At 49.8% G+C, this 18,799-nt stretch overlaps 1 protein-coding gene across 1 annotated transcript; it reads left to right on the top strand.

The window, feature by feature from the left end:
• The first annotated feature begins 44 nt into the window (after nucleotides 1–44).
• Nucleotides 45–18,692, top strand: LOC125003676 (son of sevenless homolog 1-like). Its single transcript, XM_047577749.1, is given in 24 exon segments — nucleotides 45–1,059; nucleotides 2,784–2,909; nucleotides 3,594–3,725; nucleotides 3,815–3,979; nucleotides 4,064–4,273; nucleotides 4,885–5,028; nucleotides 5,310–5,420; nucleotides 5,651–5,749; nucleotides 7,401–7,528; nucleotides 11,604–12,265; nucleotides 12,659–12,740; nucleotides 13,203–13,319; nucleotides 13,450–13,553; nucleotides 14,239–14,461; nucleotides 14,540–14,659; nucleotides 14,752–14,914; nucleotides 15,145–15,262; nucleotides 15,361–15,533; nucleotides 15,791–15,907; nucleotides 16,011–16,284; nucleotides 17,191–17,235; nucleotides 17,535–17,656; nucleotides 17,818–18,262; nucleotides 18,265–18,692. Coding segments are annotated over 24 exon segments (4,089 nt in total). The 5' UTR covers nucleotides 45–972; the 3' UTR covers nucleotides 18,387–18,692.
• Nucleotides 18,693–18,799: the final 107 nt, after the last annotated feature.

Genomic DNA, 18,799 nt, shown 5'->3' with positions numbered 1-18,799 from the left:
TATATTGTGGGATGGTTAAAATGACTGAAATTGGTAATGCAAATTAATATAATTGGAAAAATGATTAAATATAGACAGGTAGGTAGTAGGTTGTGCAAGATAAGGCAGTATGAAAAAAGTGTACTTATTGTGTGTGTGTGTCTCTCCATCAGCAAGTCTAAAGTAGCGCATGCGCATCGTCGCGGTTGTGACACGCACCCTCCCACTCTGGAGCCCCGCCCATGTACGTCAGCACCTGTCCACCGCGCATGCGTAACCGCTCCACCGTCTACCGTACCTCACACCGGAGTCACAACAACCGCCCGCCGTTAGCTCGGTGACCGTCTGGGGCCCGGGACCGGAGCCGGTGTCTGTGGGAGTCCGGGGGATAGAGCTGGAAGAGCGGACACATTTCAGAGCATCTTGGGGGGGGGGACAGCGTTAGAGAGTCGCCTCGCCACAGCCGGTGTGTCGGTGTTAGCGGCGGAGCGGTGAGCACAGAGCAGCCGTTGATCCGCAGCAATCAGCCGGTAACCGTCAGACAGCGGCCGTTGATCGGACCGACCGTTGGTGACCTGTCAGCCCCCCCCCTACCCCCCCCACCCCCCCCTCCCCCCGGACCCTCCGCCGATGGAGGCTAGCCGCTGACCTTAGCAGCGGCTACATGCTAACAGGCTAACCACAGCTAACTGTCATCCCGGTCCTGGTGGTCCGGTACCGGCCACCCACCATGCTCTCATCCCGGTGAGCCGAGCTACACCCACCAGTTAGCCGCTAGCCGCGGAGCTAGCCCTTAGCCGATCTCCGCGTAGCGGCCGAGGATGGTCGCATTGACGGCAGCTGTTCCGGAGGATCGTCCTGGATGTTCTGAGGCTGCCCGCTTCACCCGCCCTACCGGACCCGGACAGCCCCTCACGGCGTTCATGTAAACCGCTGACCCGAGCCAGTGAGTCCGGCTGCTTCTTCTCCGACAGCGGAGACCCCGCCGCGGCCATGCAGGCGGCCCAGCAGCAGTACGACTTCTTCAGCGAGGATAACGCTCCGAAATGGAGAGGCCTGCTGGTGCCCTCCCTGGAAAAGGTACGTAGAGACACACAGAGACAGTCTGAGACATGTCAGAGACGGACTGAGACACTGGAAGACACGTTGCACGCATTAGAGGCTCATGGGGACACATTAGAGAACCAGAATGATACACAGAAACAGACAGAGACATTAGAGACGCAATAAAGACAGACTGGGGTCTTGTGAGCTTCAAGTGTCTCTGCAGGGTCAATCAGTATAGCTGTCCAGGTGTCCCTTGTCTCATTGGTGTGTTGTCCAGGTGTCCTCCTGTCTCATCGTTTCAGTGACGTGTAGCTGATGAAGTGTTGTGTTGTGTTGTTTGGAGGTCGGCTCAGTTGGACTGATCATCAGCGCAGGGGACACTGTCCTCCATGTCCTCGTCTAATGGACACACGTCGATCAGACACTATCGCATGTGTCCAGGTTGTTGTTGGTCAAACAGAAACGTTCCAGTCACTGTGTTCACACTAAACTCGACCTGCATACAGGTGACACACGTACACGAGTGTGTGATGTTGTGTCGTAAACAGCGCGAAGGTTGTTATTCTCCTGGTAGTTCGTACCGAGGTAGAGTCGACTCGCTGTGTTATTGTTTCAGTAAGAAACTTCCCCGATGTCCCAGGTTCGTTTCCATCCATTCATTTTTTTCTATAACATCTTGTGTCGATGATGTCAGAGTCTGACCCAAAGATTCTCTGTGGGGTTCAGGTCTGGACTGATCTGAATTGAATGATCTGGTCTCACGCTCCCTGATCATCTTTCACTATTTGAGTCCCGTGAATCCTGGAATATGGCATCAGGGGAGAAAACCTCCACGGATGGAATAACCTGGTCATTCAGTGTATTCAGGTATCAGCTGACCTCAGTCTTTGGGCAGAATGTTGCTGAACCTGGACCTGAGCTACTGCACCAACCCCAGATCATAGCGCTGCCCCCACAGGCTGGTACAGTGGACACTAGACATGATGGGGGGCATCGCTTCATCTGCATCTCTTCTTACCCTGATGCCCCATCACTCTGGAACAGGGTCGATCTGGACACATCAGACCACATGACCTTCTTCCATGTCTCCAGTCCAGTTTTTCTGCTCCCTAGCAAACTGAAGCCTTTTTCCCGGTTAGCCTCACTGACTAGTTCAGTTGCAATCCCTTGAGTTTCACTATTAAACATAGCACTGAGTTCTGCTGGTGGTTTTCTTCCATTTAATTTCACCAAATGTTTAAGTGATCGTTCATCACCATCAGTCAGGATTTTGTTTCCGACCACATTTCTTCCTGGAAGACGATGGTTCCTCACCATCCTTCCAGTTTTTAATAATGCAGCGTTGGACGGTTCTTAACCTAGTTTTAGTAGTTTCTGCTTCAGTCTCCTTAGATGTTTTCTCTGCTTGATGCGGCCAATGATTAGAAACTTCTCAAACAGACAAACATCTTCTCCATCACCACATGATGCGTCTTTCCACGTGGTTGTTTAAGAAATGAGAAGCTGCTCATTGCATCAGTTGAGGTTGAATAACTTGTTTCCAGCTGAAAGATAATCACTATTGGATAATTATCCAATAGGAGGCTCCAACGTATTTTAATTGGTTCCAGGTGGTGACTTCTTTCTGGCCAGTCACTGTAGATATAGGTGTTTTTTTTTTTTTGTCTGTCCACCTGGTGGTGACGCTGTCTCACTGATGGAGCAGTGCATGCTGGGAGCGTCCCGTGAGACGATGAAGGTGATGATTTATGTTTCAGGTACTGAACCAGGTGCATCCCAACCTGGTGTCCCAGCAGGAGGCGCTGCAGTACATCGAGGAGCTGATCCTCCTCCTGCTCAGTCTGCTGTGTCAGGCCCAGCCCCGCAGCGTGCAGGACGTGGAGGTATATACACACACTGTATACACACTATATACACTGTATACACACTATACACACACTATATACACCAGTTAACCACAACATTAAAACCACTGACAGGAGAAGTGACTAATATCAACCAGCATAATTCTCTGTTCTCCTGGCATTCATTCATGTGGATGTTACTTAGACATGTAGCCCCCACCTAGACCGGACCAGACCCACCCCCCACCCCATAGCAATGACACCAGCAGGATGCAGCCTGACACACACACACACACACACACACATAAAAACGCTTTAGGAACAACTCACAAAAACATGAATAACAGCACAAGAGAGACAAGAATCTGTGGGATGAGCCTTAGAGGACGTCCACAGTCGTCCCATGTCCTTTCTGTGATGAGTCACCAAAAGGGAGACCTACACAACATTAGGAAGCTGGTCATAATGTTATGCCTGATCAGTGTATACACACCATATACGCTAAACACAACACACCGATATGACATTTCTGCACAAAATTACCCAGAACATCAGTGGATTTCGGGCTTTTCTTGAAAGCAGACGAAGAGAACCCGGCGTGGTTAGTCCAGATGAGTGGACTCGGTTCAGTCCAGAGCTTTGTAGACTTGGGTCCGTCCAGATAACTGTAGACCCGTTGTGTCCGCGTCTCGTCCTCACCTGTCCTCCCGTCCGCGTTGCTAGGAGCGAGTTCAGAAGAGTTTCCCTCACCCGATCGATAAGTGGGCGATCGCCGACGCTCAGGCCGCCATCGAGAAGAGAAAGAGGAGGAACCCTCTGGCTCTGCCCGTCGATAAGATCCACCCTCTGCTGAAGGTACGTCTTCGTCGCCCTCGTCGACAAATGATTCCCGCGGGGGGGGGGGCCGCGCTCTGACTCCGTCTCCCATCATGCCTTGTGTTTAGGAGGTGCTGGGCTACAAGGTCGACCACCAGGTGTCGGTGTACATGGTGGCCGTGTTGGAGTACATCTCCGCCGACATCCTCAAACTGGCAGGAAACTACGTGAGGAACATCCGACACTATGAGATTTCCCAGCAGGACATCACCGTGGCCATGTGTGCCGACAAGGTCTGAACCCCGACCCCCTCTGTCCCCTGGTTTCCTTAAGTCCAAACCTCGACCACTAACCCACGAGCGCGTCGTTGTGTGCAGGTGTTGATGGACATGTTCCACCAGGACGAGGAGGACATCAGCGGGTTCCCCCTGATGGACGAGGAGCCGTCAGCCAGCGAGGAGCAGAGTTACTATGAGCTGGTGAGGAGCTTCATGGCGGACGGCCGGCAGTACCTGAGGCAACTCAACCTGCTCATCAAGGTGTTCAGAGAACCCTTCACCTCCAGCCACATGCTCTTCTCCCAGCACGTACGTACCTGGCGACTGAAACATACTTTAGGAAATTGTACAATCACCACACATAATCGTTTGAAAGCCTTATGGCTGCAGACAAAAACCACCTCCTTGGAGGGATGAGCCTCTTACTGTGCAAGCTCTTCCTGAAAACCTCCGAGGCTTTTAATGGAGTGAGGGACTTTTATTACTTGTTCATTTTCCTTAGCGTCCTTTCTCATTCAGCCTGTTCCTGTCAGTCACCTGAGAAACAAACACACCTCACCAAAAAACACAGCACCGGTCACAGCAGAGTTAAAAAAAAAAGGAGCACGGTAGTGGTTTACATCTGTTAAAAGAACACAGCCGTCTTAGAAAGTACAGTCTGTCCCTCAGTCCCTTTTTGTAAACAGCCTCCATCTGTTTACTCCAGTTCCAGTTTGTTGTCCAACTGCGGTCCCGGATATTTGTAGCAGGGGACCTGCTCAGTCTCAGTCCTCTGTATAAGAACTGGGTCCAGTTGTGGCCTCTTCCCTCTGGAGTCTCGGTAACGTCGTTTTAGCAGGAGGTGGTTATGTCGACTCCAATTCAGCTGAGTCGTCCAAAAATGGATCCTCTGATCGCTCTCGTTGATTCTCCATGTCCAGGACGTGGACAGCATCTTCAGTCGGATCGTGGATATCCACGAGGTGACCGTGAAGCTGATGGGTCTGATTGAGGACACGGTGGAGATGACTGATGAAGGAAGTCCTCATCCTCTGGTGGGGAGCTGTTTTGAGGACTTGGCTGAGGTCTGTACACCTCATTCATTCATTCATTGATTGTGTCATGTTCTGATAGTTGAAGCTGCAGTTCCTCTATTGTCCACTAGAGGTTCCACCAGCACCAGTCCTGTAGACCTCCATGTTATTAAAGAACAGTTCTGGTTCATGATGATTTTCATGGAACTCGTGTTTAGATAATATTAAGGCTTGAAACAGAATTAATGACATGTCTGCTTTTGATTGACGTTTGGACGTCCTTTCGTGTTGCTAGCTGTCTTAAGCTTCCTAATGTGCCCTTTGATCTGCAGGAGTTGGCCTTTGACCCCTATGAGACGTATGCTCAGGACATCCTACGCTCTGGGTTCCACGAACATTTCCTCAGCCAGGTGTCCAAACCCGGAGCTTCCTTTCACCTCCAGGTAAGACCTCAGAGATCATTCGGCCTTTTGATGGAGCTCCCATATGTGTAGACACAGTTCCTTCGGTTTAGCTCCTAGGCTACTGCTCAAAGATGGAAAAACTACGATACCCAGGGTGCATTTCACTAACAACCAGACATAGACAAGGGTTCCCTATCTTCAGTATGATGATGATGATGATGATGATGATGGTAAAGGCTGGAAGTGACTGTGTGCCTCTGTGTCTTCAGTCCATCTGTGAAGGCTTTAAAGAAGCTGTCCAGTACGTTCTCCCCAGACTGCTGCTCACTCCTGTTTACCACTGTCTCCACCTCTTCGAGATCCTCAAGGTGAGACGCCTCTCCAACCAACACCCACAGTGCTGTTTACAAGTATTTGCATCCTTCTTGATTTTCCATGTTTCTGCGTTAAAAAGACTGAAAACATCAATGGATTTTAACCCACGTCCTAAATGTAGACAACAACAACCCAATCAAACAAGTGAAAAAGCGATATTATCCTCGTGTATTTGTTGATTCAGGCGAATGGGACGATATCACATAACAGTGAGGTGCATTTCTAAAGTTACGAGTTGATTTCCAGGTCAAATCAGAGTCCGTCTGTTCTGAAGTGTTTTATGTTAATGTGATGTGACTCAGTTCTTGGTTATAGTTTAAATAAATCAGAGATTTGTCTCTGACACAAAGGCGCTTTGTGAGGAGCGTAGAAAAAGGGTTGTTGTTGCTCATCAGGCTGGAAAAGGTTCCACAACCGTCTCTGAAGAGTTTGGAAGCCACAAATAATCCACAGAGAATCAGACAGATTTAAGACGACTGTTCCCCTCCACAGCAGTGGTCCACCAACAAACATCACTCCATAATAATCTGAGAGGAACCCAGAGGAACTTCTAAGCAGCTAAAGGCCTCTCTCAATAACTATGGTGTGATGAAGTCACTGCTCTCTGTCCAAAAAGAACATTTCTACAAGACTATTGGGACAATGTTTAGTGGACAAATGAGACCGAAGTAGAATAGGTTGGTTTACAAGTTTCGGCATCGTCCAGTTTGGGAATGAACCGACTCTGCATTCCAGCATCAGTACCTCCATGAAACATGGGGGCGCTAATGTCCTGGTTTGGTCCTGTTCTGCTGCGTCTGCTCGTCATTGATGGACCAATGAAATCTGAATTATATTAGAACATATCATACTAAATTTCCTTCAAGCTGATGTAGACGACTGATCAGCACCTACCAGAAACATTTAGTTGTTGTTGCTTCACACGGAGGTCACGTTGTAGAAAATAAATAAATACGCAAGTATAATATGTCTGATTGGTGAGTCAACTTTGAGGATGTGTGTGAAAACCTGCTGATGTTTTGAATCATTTTTATGTAGAAATACGGAAATTTTTTGCTGCTGACTTCAGAACGATGCTGTATATCACATCTGTCCAACACCTGAATCACACCTGGTGTCTGGCTGATGTGGACAACATGAGAACACGTCAGCTAATCCCTCTTGAGCAGTTTGCTATCACAGCCAATACCAGAACCGTGTGTTCAGACCAGTACCCTACGGGTCTAGTCCTGATCCGGGACTTTCAACAGGGCAGCTCTAAGCTCCTTTGTCCCCACTGAGGTTAAATCTCTGAAATACCTCCAGTCATGTTTTGCAGATTATTTCCCAGCTGAAGGGGGGTTAGGAGGTTTATCCTCCAGTTCCAGATCCTGGACTCTTACAGGATGGCACAGTCCCTGCAGATGTTAAACGTGTCTGGTCCTGGTCCTGGTCCTGGTCCTGGTCCTGGTCCTGGTCCTGGTCCTGGTCCTTTTCTTGATTCAAAACCATAAATGTTTTTATGGTCTCCAGCCTGTCCACCTGTGTGGGACAATACCTCTTCCAGACTGGACCGACTGTTGATGTAGCTGCAGTATATTGGATAGCTACCTGTACAGGTGCCCCCAGTGACCACTCCCCCTCCCCTCCCTCTTGTTTCCGTAGCAACTGGAAGAGAAGAGCGAGGATGAGGAGGATAAAGAGTGTTTGAAACAAGCCATCACAGCTTTGCTGAACCTGCAGAGCAGCATGGAGAGGATCTGCTCCAGGAGTCTGGCCAAGCGGAGGCTCAGGTACATTAACCTGTACACATGTGTACACATCTGTATCTACCTGAACACACCTGTACACGTCTGTGGACTCCTCTAGACATCTGTACACACCTGTACACACATGTTTCTACCTGTACATACCTGTACACACCTGTACACACATGTTTCTACTTGTACATACCTGTACACATCTGTTTCTACCTGTATGTACCTGTTTCTATCTGTACACACTTGTGCACACCTGTACACACCTGTAGACACATGTTTTTACCCGTACACACCTGTACACACTTGTTTCTGTCTGTACACACCTATAAACACATGTTTCTACCTGCACACACCTGTACACACTTGTTTCTGTCTGTACACACCTATAAACACATGCTTCTACCTGCACACACCTGTAAACACTTGTTTCTACCTGTACACACATATACACACCTGTTTCTACCTGTGCACACCTGTAGACACATGTTTCTACCTGTACACACCTGTACACACATGTTTCTACCTGCACACACCTATAAACACATGTTTCTACCTGTACACACCTGTAGACACATGTTTTTACCTGTAGACACATGTTTTTACCTGTTCACACCTGTAGACACATCTTTCTACCTGTACACACCTGTACACACCTGTACACACCTGTTTCTACCTGTGCACACCTGTACACACATCTTTCTACCTGTACACACCTGTTTCTACCTGTGCACACCTGTACACACATTTTTCTACCTGTACACACCTATAAACACATGTTTCTACCTGCACACACCTGTACACACCTGTTTCTACCTGTACACACCTATAAACACATGTTTCTACCTGTACACACCTGTAGACACATGTTTTTACCTGTAGACACATGATTTTACCTGTTCACACCTGTAGACACATCTTTCTACCTGTACACACCTGTACACACCTGTTTCTACCTGTGCACACCTGTAGACACATGTTTTTACCTGTACACACCTGTACACACATGCGCTGACATTAGATTCAGGACCAGTCGATAACTGACAATCTTCCCCATTGGTCCAGACTAGATCACATGATGCACAAAAGAGCTGATAAAACACACAGGGACAAAGACTTTAAACTGAACAGAACCAAGCAGACATGGACCTTCAGAAACTACCGTCACAGACTATCCCGTCACATACAACAATGAGTACTAAACATTCTCAACAACACACACTCTGAACAACACACCCTCGATGGGACTCCTCCCATCCTGCGTTTCCCTTTTGGCCCAAAATAGAGCAGGACGGGAGGGAGGGTTGGCCAGGGTCGCAGGTTGGGGGTTGGAGGGTGATGGAGTTAGAAGGAAGCAGCGTCAGCACGGGGGCGGTGCTGCTCGGCTGCTTATTGTTCTCTGGTAGAAAGAAAAGAGCTCAGAGGAAAACGGCTGCAGGTTAATAAAGACTAAACTTTATTTCTCTGGACGAAGAGACGAGGACGACGAATGGTTGGATGACTGGAGGACATGAGGACGTAGGTGACCTTCTTCTTTGTGTCTCTACAGTAGGTAGAGGTAGACAGAGACTAATGAGGTAGACAGAGACTAATGAGGCAGACACAGACTAATGAGGTAGACAGAGACTAGTGGGGGCAGACACAGACTAATGGAGGTAGACAGAGACTAGTGGAGGTAGACAGAGACTAGTGGTGGTAGACAGAGACTAGTGGTGGCAGACAGAGACTAATGAGGTAGACAGAGACTAGTGGAGGTAGACAGAGACTAGTGGAGGTAGACAGAGACTAGTGGTGGCAGACAGAGACTAGTGGAGGTAGACAGAGACTAGTGGTGGCAGACAGAGACTAGTGGTGGCAGACAGAGACTAATGAGGTAGACAGAGACTAGTGGAGGTAGACAGAGACTAGTGGTGGCAGACAGAGACTAGTGGAGGTAGACAGAGACTAGTGGAGGTAGACAGAGACTAGTGGTGGCAGACAGAGACTAGTGGTGGCAGACAGAGACTAATGAGGTAGACAGAGACTAGTGGAGGTAGACAGAGACTAATGAGGTAGACAGAGACTAGTGGTGGCAGACAGAGACTAGTGGAGGTAGACAGAGACTAGTGGAGGTAGACAGAGACTAATGAGGTAGACAGAGACTAATGAGGTAGACAGACAGAGACTATGAGGTAGGTACAAGGATAAGAGTCATCAACAGATCTGAGGATAGGGTCAGGGTCCGTATCAGATCTAGGATTAGGGTCAGGACTGGGTCAGGCTTCAAACGCATAGCATGAATGTGACTGATCCCATCAGCCCTCAGTCACTGTCCTCGGATACCACTGCTATGGTTACTATGGTTACTACGGTCACTACTGACCCCACATCAGGCCTCAGTGTTCAGACCAGGTTTAACCTACTCCAGGTCACACCGCCTGTCCTCCACTTGTCCTCTTTATCCTCTTCTTGTCCTCTACTTGTCCTCTACTTGTCCTCTTCTTGTCCTCTTCTTGTCCTCTTATTGTTCTCTTCCCGTCCTTGTCCATTGTCCGTGTTGCTCAGCCTATTTGATCGATGACAGTTGGTGTAGCTGGTCAGCTTCCTGGCAGATGTGTCCTTGTCTCTGTTCACTATGAACACCTCAGGTCTCCAGAATAACTCTGATGGGTTGTTTCTCAGAGACTATAATCAGATCAGTCAACTAGTTATCAAAGCCTGAACTGTCTCTGGACAAAACCCCAGAAACATCTGAGTCAGTCAGTGGACAAACCACCTCCTTCATTAAACTCTGCAGAGACGAGGAGGTGGTAGTAAACCTTGTTTGATGTACAAGGTGTTACATGGACTCACTCCACCTCCCAAAAGGTTCTCCCAGCCTCTGGTCTCAGGACCAGGGCCTCCTCTGGAGGGGGCTGTGAAAAACAGGCGTCGGACAAAATGCTCTTTCTGTAAAGTCCAGCGTTCCACATTACAAACGTTCTAAACTCACCTCAACCACAGGCTGAAATCAAACCAGTCCTGTAACTATGGACTTTTAACTTCTTAGTAATGTCCTGTCTGGTGATGTCTCTTATTGGATCTATTGTCCTGTTCAATGTCTTGTCATGGTTTTGTGTTACCTGCCGAGAGACTCGGGATTCAAATTTGCATTGTTGCTCTAATCTGGTATATTTACGTGTATTGCTTTCTGAACAGATGTTCATTAATGTGCACTGCCCCTATCAAATAAATAAATAAATTCATGTCCATTGTGACGTAGGCCTAACACCGTCAGTCTTCAACAGTATCACGCTACAGCCCTATTTTAGTCAATGTTTTCTACACCTGACCTGAAGCGTGCCTGATAAAAAGCTGGTGGGGGCTGGTTGAGTCCTTGACGGAGCGTTGTGAAAACCTCCGTGTGGTGCATACCTCAGGGGTTTATGCTGTAAACTGATTAGTGAGCTGCTCTCTTTAACAACAGATTCAGATCAAGGACCGGTCCACTCACTCTCTGCTGTGTCTCTATGTCACAGTGCAGCTGTTTGTCCGGACTGAGGCTGGAGGTCTTCCTGCTGTGACCTCACTTCCTGTTGGACGTGTAGGTCGTCACAGTAGCCTCTCCGGTTTGTACAGAGCCCAACCAATCAAAACTCACCGACACGAAGAGAGAGTAGGAAATTAACCCAATGATGAAATGGAGGTGCAGTTCACAGATTGATGTCTATTACTGATGCACTAACTTCCAATCACATGTAGCTCAACTGACAGAGACTAGATGATATATTTGTGTTTTTTCAGTATTTCACAGCAGGAGGATATTAATTAATTTTGAATTGTTTTGAATTGACTGAATGATTTCAGTCGAGTTCTAAGAGAAGCTGTAAATACTTTTAACAAACATCGTAAAACAGAGTCGTCTTTCATCGTCGGCTGAGGAGACGCTCGTGAACTCGTGGTGAACTGTTCCTTTAATTAAAGTGAAGGCGCTGTAGATCAAGTTCAGGTCGTAGCACTAACACCCGTCTAAAATCAGACCAGAACCTCAGACCTCTCAGACCGGCCCTGAGACTACTCAGATCCTCCTGACGTACTGGCTAACCCTGTCTTCTTCCCCTCCTTTCCTTCACTCTTCTTCTATGGTGCTTAGCGAGTCAGCGTGTCGTTTCTACAGCCATCAGATGAAGGGGAAACATCTGGCCATCAAGAAGATGAATGAGATCCAAAAGAACATCGACGGTTGGGAGGGGAAGGACATTGGTCAGTGCTGCAACGAGTTCATCATGGAGGGCACGCTGACCCGCGTCGGCGCCAAACACGAGCGCCACATCTTCCTCTTCGACGGCCTGATGATCTGCTGTAAGTCCAACCACGGCCCGCCGCGGCTGCCCGGCGCCGGGTCCACGGCAGAATACCGACTCAAAGAAAAGTTCTTCATGCGTAAAGTCCAGATCAACGACAAGGACGACAAGGAGGGCGAGTACCGGCACGCCTTCGAGATCATCCTGAAGGACGGCAACAGCGTCGTGTTCGCCGCAAAGTCCGCAGAGGAGAAGAACGGATGGATGGCGGCGCTGATCTCGCTGCAGTACCGCAGCACGCTGGAGCGCATGCTTGACTCCGCCATGCTGCAGGAGGAGAAGGAGGAGCAGATGAGGCTGCCGGGGGCTGAGGAGTACCGCTTCGCAGAGCCCGACTCCGAGGAGAACGTGGTGTTTGAGGAGAACGTCCAGTCAAAGTCCGGGATCCCCATCATCAAGGCGGGGACGGTCCTGAAACTCATAGAGAGACTCACCTTCCACATGTATGCAGGTGAGACATGATGTCACACAGGTGATTCAACAGCAGGTGAGGACAGATTCGACGTCTGAAGCCGATTAATGAGGACGTCTTTTGTTTGTTGAGATATAACAGAAACTGTCCATTTGACACCTGGAGGGAGACCTCCACTCATTTATCAACATTTGTGTGAAGTAAAGAGGTTTGTAGTGTCCTTGTCTGATCAGAGGACAGTGTGGGGTTTAGACCAGACCGATGAACAATGTCCGCATCTGTAAAGCCCGGTCCAGGGGAGTCGGAGGGTAAAAAAATGTCTTCTGTCTCCATCTTGAAGTGTAACACATGGGAGTATCTTGTCCACCAGACTCACCGTACACCTCCACCTCCGGTCCTGACCTGATCAGTTGACTCTGTTCTGTCCTTCAGATCCAAACTTCGTCAGGACATTTCTCACCACCTACAGATCGTTCTGTAAACCTCAGGAGCTGCTGGACCTGCTCATAGAGAGGTGAGCTCACCTGGCGACTCTTAGGGACCAGTCAGGACAACTCAGGACCAGGGAAATGTCCAATCACCTCTCATCTAGACACAGAGAGAAAGACTTGCTGCTGCTCATGCAAACGTCCAAACGTCTAAGACATTTTTCATATCTTCTGATTTGAATTGAATCCTGAATATTTGATCTAAAAATTGAATCGGCTCATATTAGTGCAACACGATGTCCACGATTTTAGGAAACACTCAATGCATTGATGGACTAAAATCAGAGACTTGTGTTTGTAGAAAAGTAAAGACCGAAGACGTGGTTCATTTATTCCGTGTATGGGAAATTTCCTCATCACTGTAGCACAGAATTTGATAAGAATATATACAAAAAAAACATAATGAATTTGACAGGAATACTACACAAAATAAAGAAAAACAGAAATATAAAGACATTGGTAAATAAGGAATCTGTCGCCGTGCTCAGGTTTGACATCCCGGAGCCGAGGCCGACCGACTCGGATCAGATGGAGGGAGGAGAGCAGCTGCTCAGCGCTGAACTCAAACGCTTCCGCAAAGAGTTTGTTCAACCGGTTCAGCTCAGGTAAGGGATTATTTATCATCTCCGATCTCCTGTTTTAGACCAGGTACTAAGATCAGCTGAACTATTATCGACTTATTCTAATGAGCAAACATGGAAGAGTCTTCATGCGTGTGAGGTCCTCCTCCTACAGGGTGCTGAACGTCTGTCGTCACTGGGTGGAGCATCACTTCTACGACTTTGAGAGAGACGAACACCTGCTGAGCCGACTCCAGGAGTTCATCACCTCAGTCAGAGGTACGAGCTTCTCTCAACACCTGTCTAAACATCTGTCTGGACACCTGTCTAAACATCTGTTTAAACGTCTGCCTCAACACCTGTCTAAACATCTGTCTAGACATCAGACAGATGTCTCAACACCTGTCTAAACACCTGTCTGGACACCTGTCTGGACACCTGTCTGGACACCTGTCTAAACATCTGTTTAAACGTCTGCCTCAACACTTGTCTAGACATTAGACAGATGTCTCAACACCTGTCTGAACACCCGTCCGTTTAGACAGGTGTTGAGGCAGATGTTTAAACAGATGTTTAGACAGGTGGTCTAAACATCTGTCTAAACACCTTTCTGAACACCTGCACATCTGTCTGGACACCTGTCTAAACATCTGTTTAAACGTCTGCCTCAACACCTGTCTAGACATCAGACAGATGTCTCAACACCTGTCTAAACATCTCTCTGGACACCTGTCTAAACATCTGTTTAAACGTCTGTCTCAACACCTGTCTGAACACCCGTCCGTTTAGACAGGTGGTCTAAACATCTGTCTAAACACCTTTCTGAACACCTGCACATCTGTCTGGCCGTCTGTTTGAGCGCCTGAACATCCGTCTATACACCTGTCTGAAAGTTCTCTGCATCTGACCCGGGGTCTGTCCGCTCTTGCTGTCTCGAGAATCTGATGCCATGTTTTTTTTTCAGGTAAGGCGATGAGAAAGTGGGTGGAGTCCATCACTAAGATCATCCAGAGGAAGATGCAGGTTCAGGTGAGTGTTCCCAGTCACAGCATCACCTTCCAGAACTCGCCTCCCCCCATCGAGTGGCACATCTGTAAGCCAGGAAACACGGAGCCCTTTGACCTCATGACCCTGCACCCCATCGAGATCGCCCGTCAGCTCACGCTGCTCGAGTCCGACTTCTACAGGTAACACACTTGTCACTCACCTGTCTGCCGCGTCTCACCTGTCTGCCGCGTCTCACCTGTCTGTCATGTGACCCGTAGGGCGGTGCAGCCGTCCGAGCTGGTCGGCAGCGTTTGGACCAAAGAGGACAAAGAGATTCACTCCCCCAACCTCCTGAGAATGATCCGACACACCACCAACCTCACGCTGTGGTTCGAGAAGTAAGACCTGCATCACCCCACAGGTGGAGGTGCACCTGTAGCAGCCGCCAGGCGTGAATTTTGTCCTCCTGACCTGCCTTTTGTCTTTCCAGGTGCATCGTAGAGACCGAGAACCTCGAGGAACGAGTTGCTGTTGTTTCTCGGATCATTGAGATCCTGCAGGTTTTTCAGGAGCTCAACAACTTTAACGGAGTTCTGGAGGTCGTCAGCGCCATGAACTCGTCCCCCGTGTACAGACTGGACCACACCTTCGAGGTGACAACATCACAATCATCACCGCTCACAACAGACCAGAAATAAAACCGTCAGGAGCTTGTTTCACATATAAACAAAAAAATGGAAATAAATAAATAATAATAATGTATTGGGGCCTCCAAACACCAGGGGTCGCTGTTGCACACAGTAATTCATTCATTACTCAGCACATTCACATTCTTTCATTCAGATATTTACAAATGATCTTTATTCTTGTTTGTTGTTTGCAGCAAATTCCGAGTCGACAGAGAAAGATCCTGGAGGAGGCTCATGAGCTCAGCGAAGACCACTACAAGAAGTATCTGGCCAAACTGCGCTCCATCAACCCCCCCTGTGTTCCCTTCTTTGGTATGATCTGACTCTCTCTCTCTCTCTCTCTCGCCTGTAAAGCTGAGCCACGAAGGTGAAATGTCAAATAACCACCACCTGTGTTGGTGTGTGCACAGGCATTTACCTGACCAACATCCTGAAGACGGAGGAAGGAAACCCCGACTTCCTGCGCAGACACGGCAAAGACCTGATCAACTTCAGCAAACGGCGGAAAGTGGCCGAGATCACTGGAGAGATCCAACAGTACCAGAACCAGCCGTACTGCCTGAGGGTGGAGAACGACATCCGGGTCAGTCCAGGCTCCCTTCAGGATTACACTCGCACACAAATGCTCTGTCAGATCCCTGAAGCCTGGTTTACCTTGGTAGAGTCTGGTTTTACTAAAACCTGGTTTACATTGCTGGAGGGGAAACATTCCCCGCTACAACAAATAATACACTAAAGAAGCACTTTAATCATAACAAAGCATAGACAGCTGTGCTTCCCTCGCCTCTAAGAACATCATCAAAGATGTCTCAACATCTTGTTTTTCTTTTTGTTGAGCAGAAGTTCTTCGAGAACCTCAATCCCATGGAGGACCTGTCAGAGAAGGACTTTGCTGATCATCTCTTCAACAAATCTCTGGAGATTGAACCTCGCAACGCTCGGTCATTACCTCGGTTTGTAAGTATCCCAAACCCCCCCCCCGTCCTCCTCCTCCTCACGTTTAACGTCGCCATGTAGTTCTGTCTGTAACCTGCCCCCCCCGCCCCCCCTCCTCCTCCAGGTGAAGAAGTACACCTGTCCTCTGAAGTCTCCGGGGATCCGTCCCACCTCGGCGAGGCCCGGCACCATGCGACATCCGACGCCGCTGCAGAATGAGCCCAGGAAAATCAGCTATAGCCGCATCCCCGACAGCGAGGCCGAAGGGGGGGCAGTCTCCGCCCCCAATTCCCCCCGCACCCCTCTGACTCCGCCCCCTGCCTCCGCTGCCTCCAGCTCCACAGACGTCGGCAGCGTGTTCGACTCGCCGCAGGGTCCCAGCAGCCCCTTCCACTCCAGTAAGACCCGCCCACAGCCCGTAGTCCTGCCCACTGATAGTAGCCCCGCCCACGTACTGTAGCCCCACCCACTGACTGCAGCCCTACCCATATATGGTAGTCCTGCCCCATGACAGTAGTCCCACCCACTGGTGGTAGCCCTGCCCAATGACTGTAGACCCTCTCACTGACTGTAGCCCCGCCCACGTACTGTAGCCCCACCCACTGACTGCAGCCCTATCCATATATGGTAGTCCTGCCCCATTACAGTAGCCCCACCCACTAGCCGTAGCCCCTCCCAATGACTGTAGCCCCGCCCAATGACTGTAGCCCCACCCACTGGCTGTAGCCCCTCCCAATGACTGTAGCCCCTCTCACTGACTGTAGCCCCTCCCATTTACTGTAGCCCCGTCCATTGCCCGTAGCCCCTCCCATTACAGTAGTCCCACCCACTGGTCGTAGCCCCACCCACTGACTGTAGCCCCTGTCACTGACTGTAGCCCCACCCACTGACTGTAGCCCCTCTCACTGACTGTAGTCCATCCAACGACTGACCGTAGCTCCGCCCACTGCCTGTAGTCCAACCACTGTGTCTTCACCGGTCCGCTAACCAAGCTAGCACCCAGGAGGAAATTGTTGTCATGTCTGTATAAAAGTAATGAAGTAATAAAGTGTTATCAGTTCAGACACAGCTCACACTAACCTTCATCTCTACATCCTCAGCTGAGACAGAAGAAACTAACTCACAGTGTGAAAACAGCAGAGATCAAACAGTCACTGCTCTCCTTCCTCCTCTCCTTCCTCCTCCTCCTCCTCTCCTTCCTCCTCCTCTCCTTCCTTCTCTTCCTCCTCCTCTCTGTGATTCTCCTCCTCCTTCTTCTCCTCCTCCTCCTCCTCCTCACAGTGTTTCTCCTTTTCACTCTACAGCCTGCGACAGTATCTTTGCTGTGGTCTCTCTGCCTCACGGCCCACGTTAGTATGATTCTCCTGACTGTCCATTCACCTCTCGGAGACATCTGTCTCACCCTCTCTCCCCTGTCTCACACGTCCCACCTGTCTGAAGTGTCTCATCCGTCTCACACTTCTCACCCGTCTCGCCTGTCTGCTGCGGGTTTAATGGGTCATTGATTCAGTCTAATCACAGCTGATGTTGGTGCATCCCATCACCTCCATAGTAACTGTCTCCATGGAAACCGTCAGTGTTGTGTCTGAGTGTCATGTCGGCTGCTGGTTCTGGCTCTGACCGCGGTTCTCCCCCCGGTTCTCCCCAGGGTCGTCGTCCGTCTCCTCCATGGTGAGTTTCACCCGGGGGCCGGAGGACGTGGTGGTCCCGCCCCCGGTTCCCCCCCGCAGGCGACCAGAGTCGGCTCCAGCCGAGTCGTCCCCGTCCAAGGTACTGTTCTCATCTCCCACGAATTTACTTCAGGTCATTTTCGGCCACATTCAGCCCAAATTAATCTCGAAGGGGTTTTCATCTTTTCTCCATGACCTCATGTTACCTTTAACTGATCATGTGATGTCTCTATTTGCCCCCCCCCCCCCCCACCACTCTAGATGATGTCAAAGTTGGACAGCCCCCCCGCCGTCCCCCCTCGTCAGCCCACCTGTAAGCTCCTCCCACCTCGTTACTCCTCGTCGTTGTCGTCGTCGTCTCCCCCGGACAGCCCCCCCTCTCTGCCTCCGCGGGAGCCCCTCAACTCCCCACTGCACCTCCTGCCCCCTCCTCAGGGTCGCCCTCGCTGCGACCTGCTGCCTCAGGCCTTCTTCCCCCCCGCCTCCCCCGCCTCCCCCTCCATGTGCTCCACCCCCACTGCCTTGTCCGCCTCGCCGCCCCTCCCTCTCCCCACCCCCGTCACCACCACACCCACCTCCAGGAAGATGCCCCTCCCCTCCCCACCGCTGCCCCTCCTCCCCTTGGACGGACCCCCGGTGCCCCCGCGTCACAGCGTCCCCAAATTGCCCCCCAAGACCTATAAGAGGGAGTCCATGGGCCATGCCCCCTTGCTGGACACGCCTCCCGCACTTTGATTGGACAGCGTGCGGCGGAGGCGGAGCTAACACTACAGCTGGTCGGACCGGAACCAACCACAGACTGGATCCTGGGCGGTTCTGATCGGATCTGAACTGAGAAACAAAAACAAATCATGTGCTCTTATTCTAAAAGAACGTTCATCCGTGGTCGATTTTTTTCTTTTTCTGGTGTTGAGCAGGGACTTGTGGGTAATGTAGTTCCCCGCAGACTGAAGCGTGTCAGGAACCCTCAGGTACTGGTCCAGAACCAGAGGTACTGTAGAGGTTCTGGTTTGACCTGATCTTATTTGTCTCTGATTGTTAATGAAGATGTAAACAAATGTGATGATCGCCTTCTTTACAAAACAAGGGAATAAACATGTTGTTGCCATGGAGATGGAAGGACAACAGAAACCACGCGTCAGGCTTCACTTTTATTCACTCTCAGGTGAGTCTGTGGTGTTTCCATGGTGACTGTGTGTGTGTGTGTGTGTGTGTGTGTGTGGTGTGTGTGTGTGTGTGTGTG

Source organism: Mugil cephalus, chromosome 2, assembly GCF_022458985.1.
Source record: "Mugil cephalus isolate CIBA_MC_2020 chromosome 2, CIBA_Mcephalus_1.1, whole genome shotgun sequence".
NCBI lineage: Eukaryota > Metazoa > Chordata > Actinopteri > Mugiliformes > Mugilidae > Mugil > Mugil cephalus.
The sequence above is the reverse complement of the archived record's forward strand: the minus strand, read 5'-3'. Positions and strand labels throughout refer to the sequence as shown.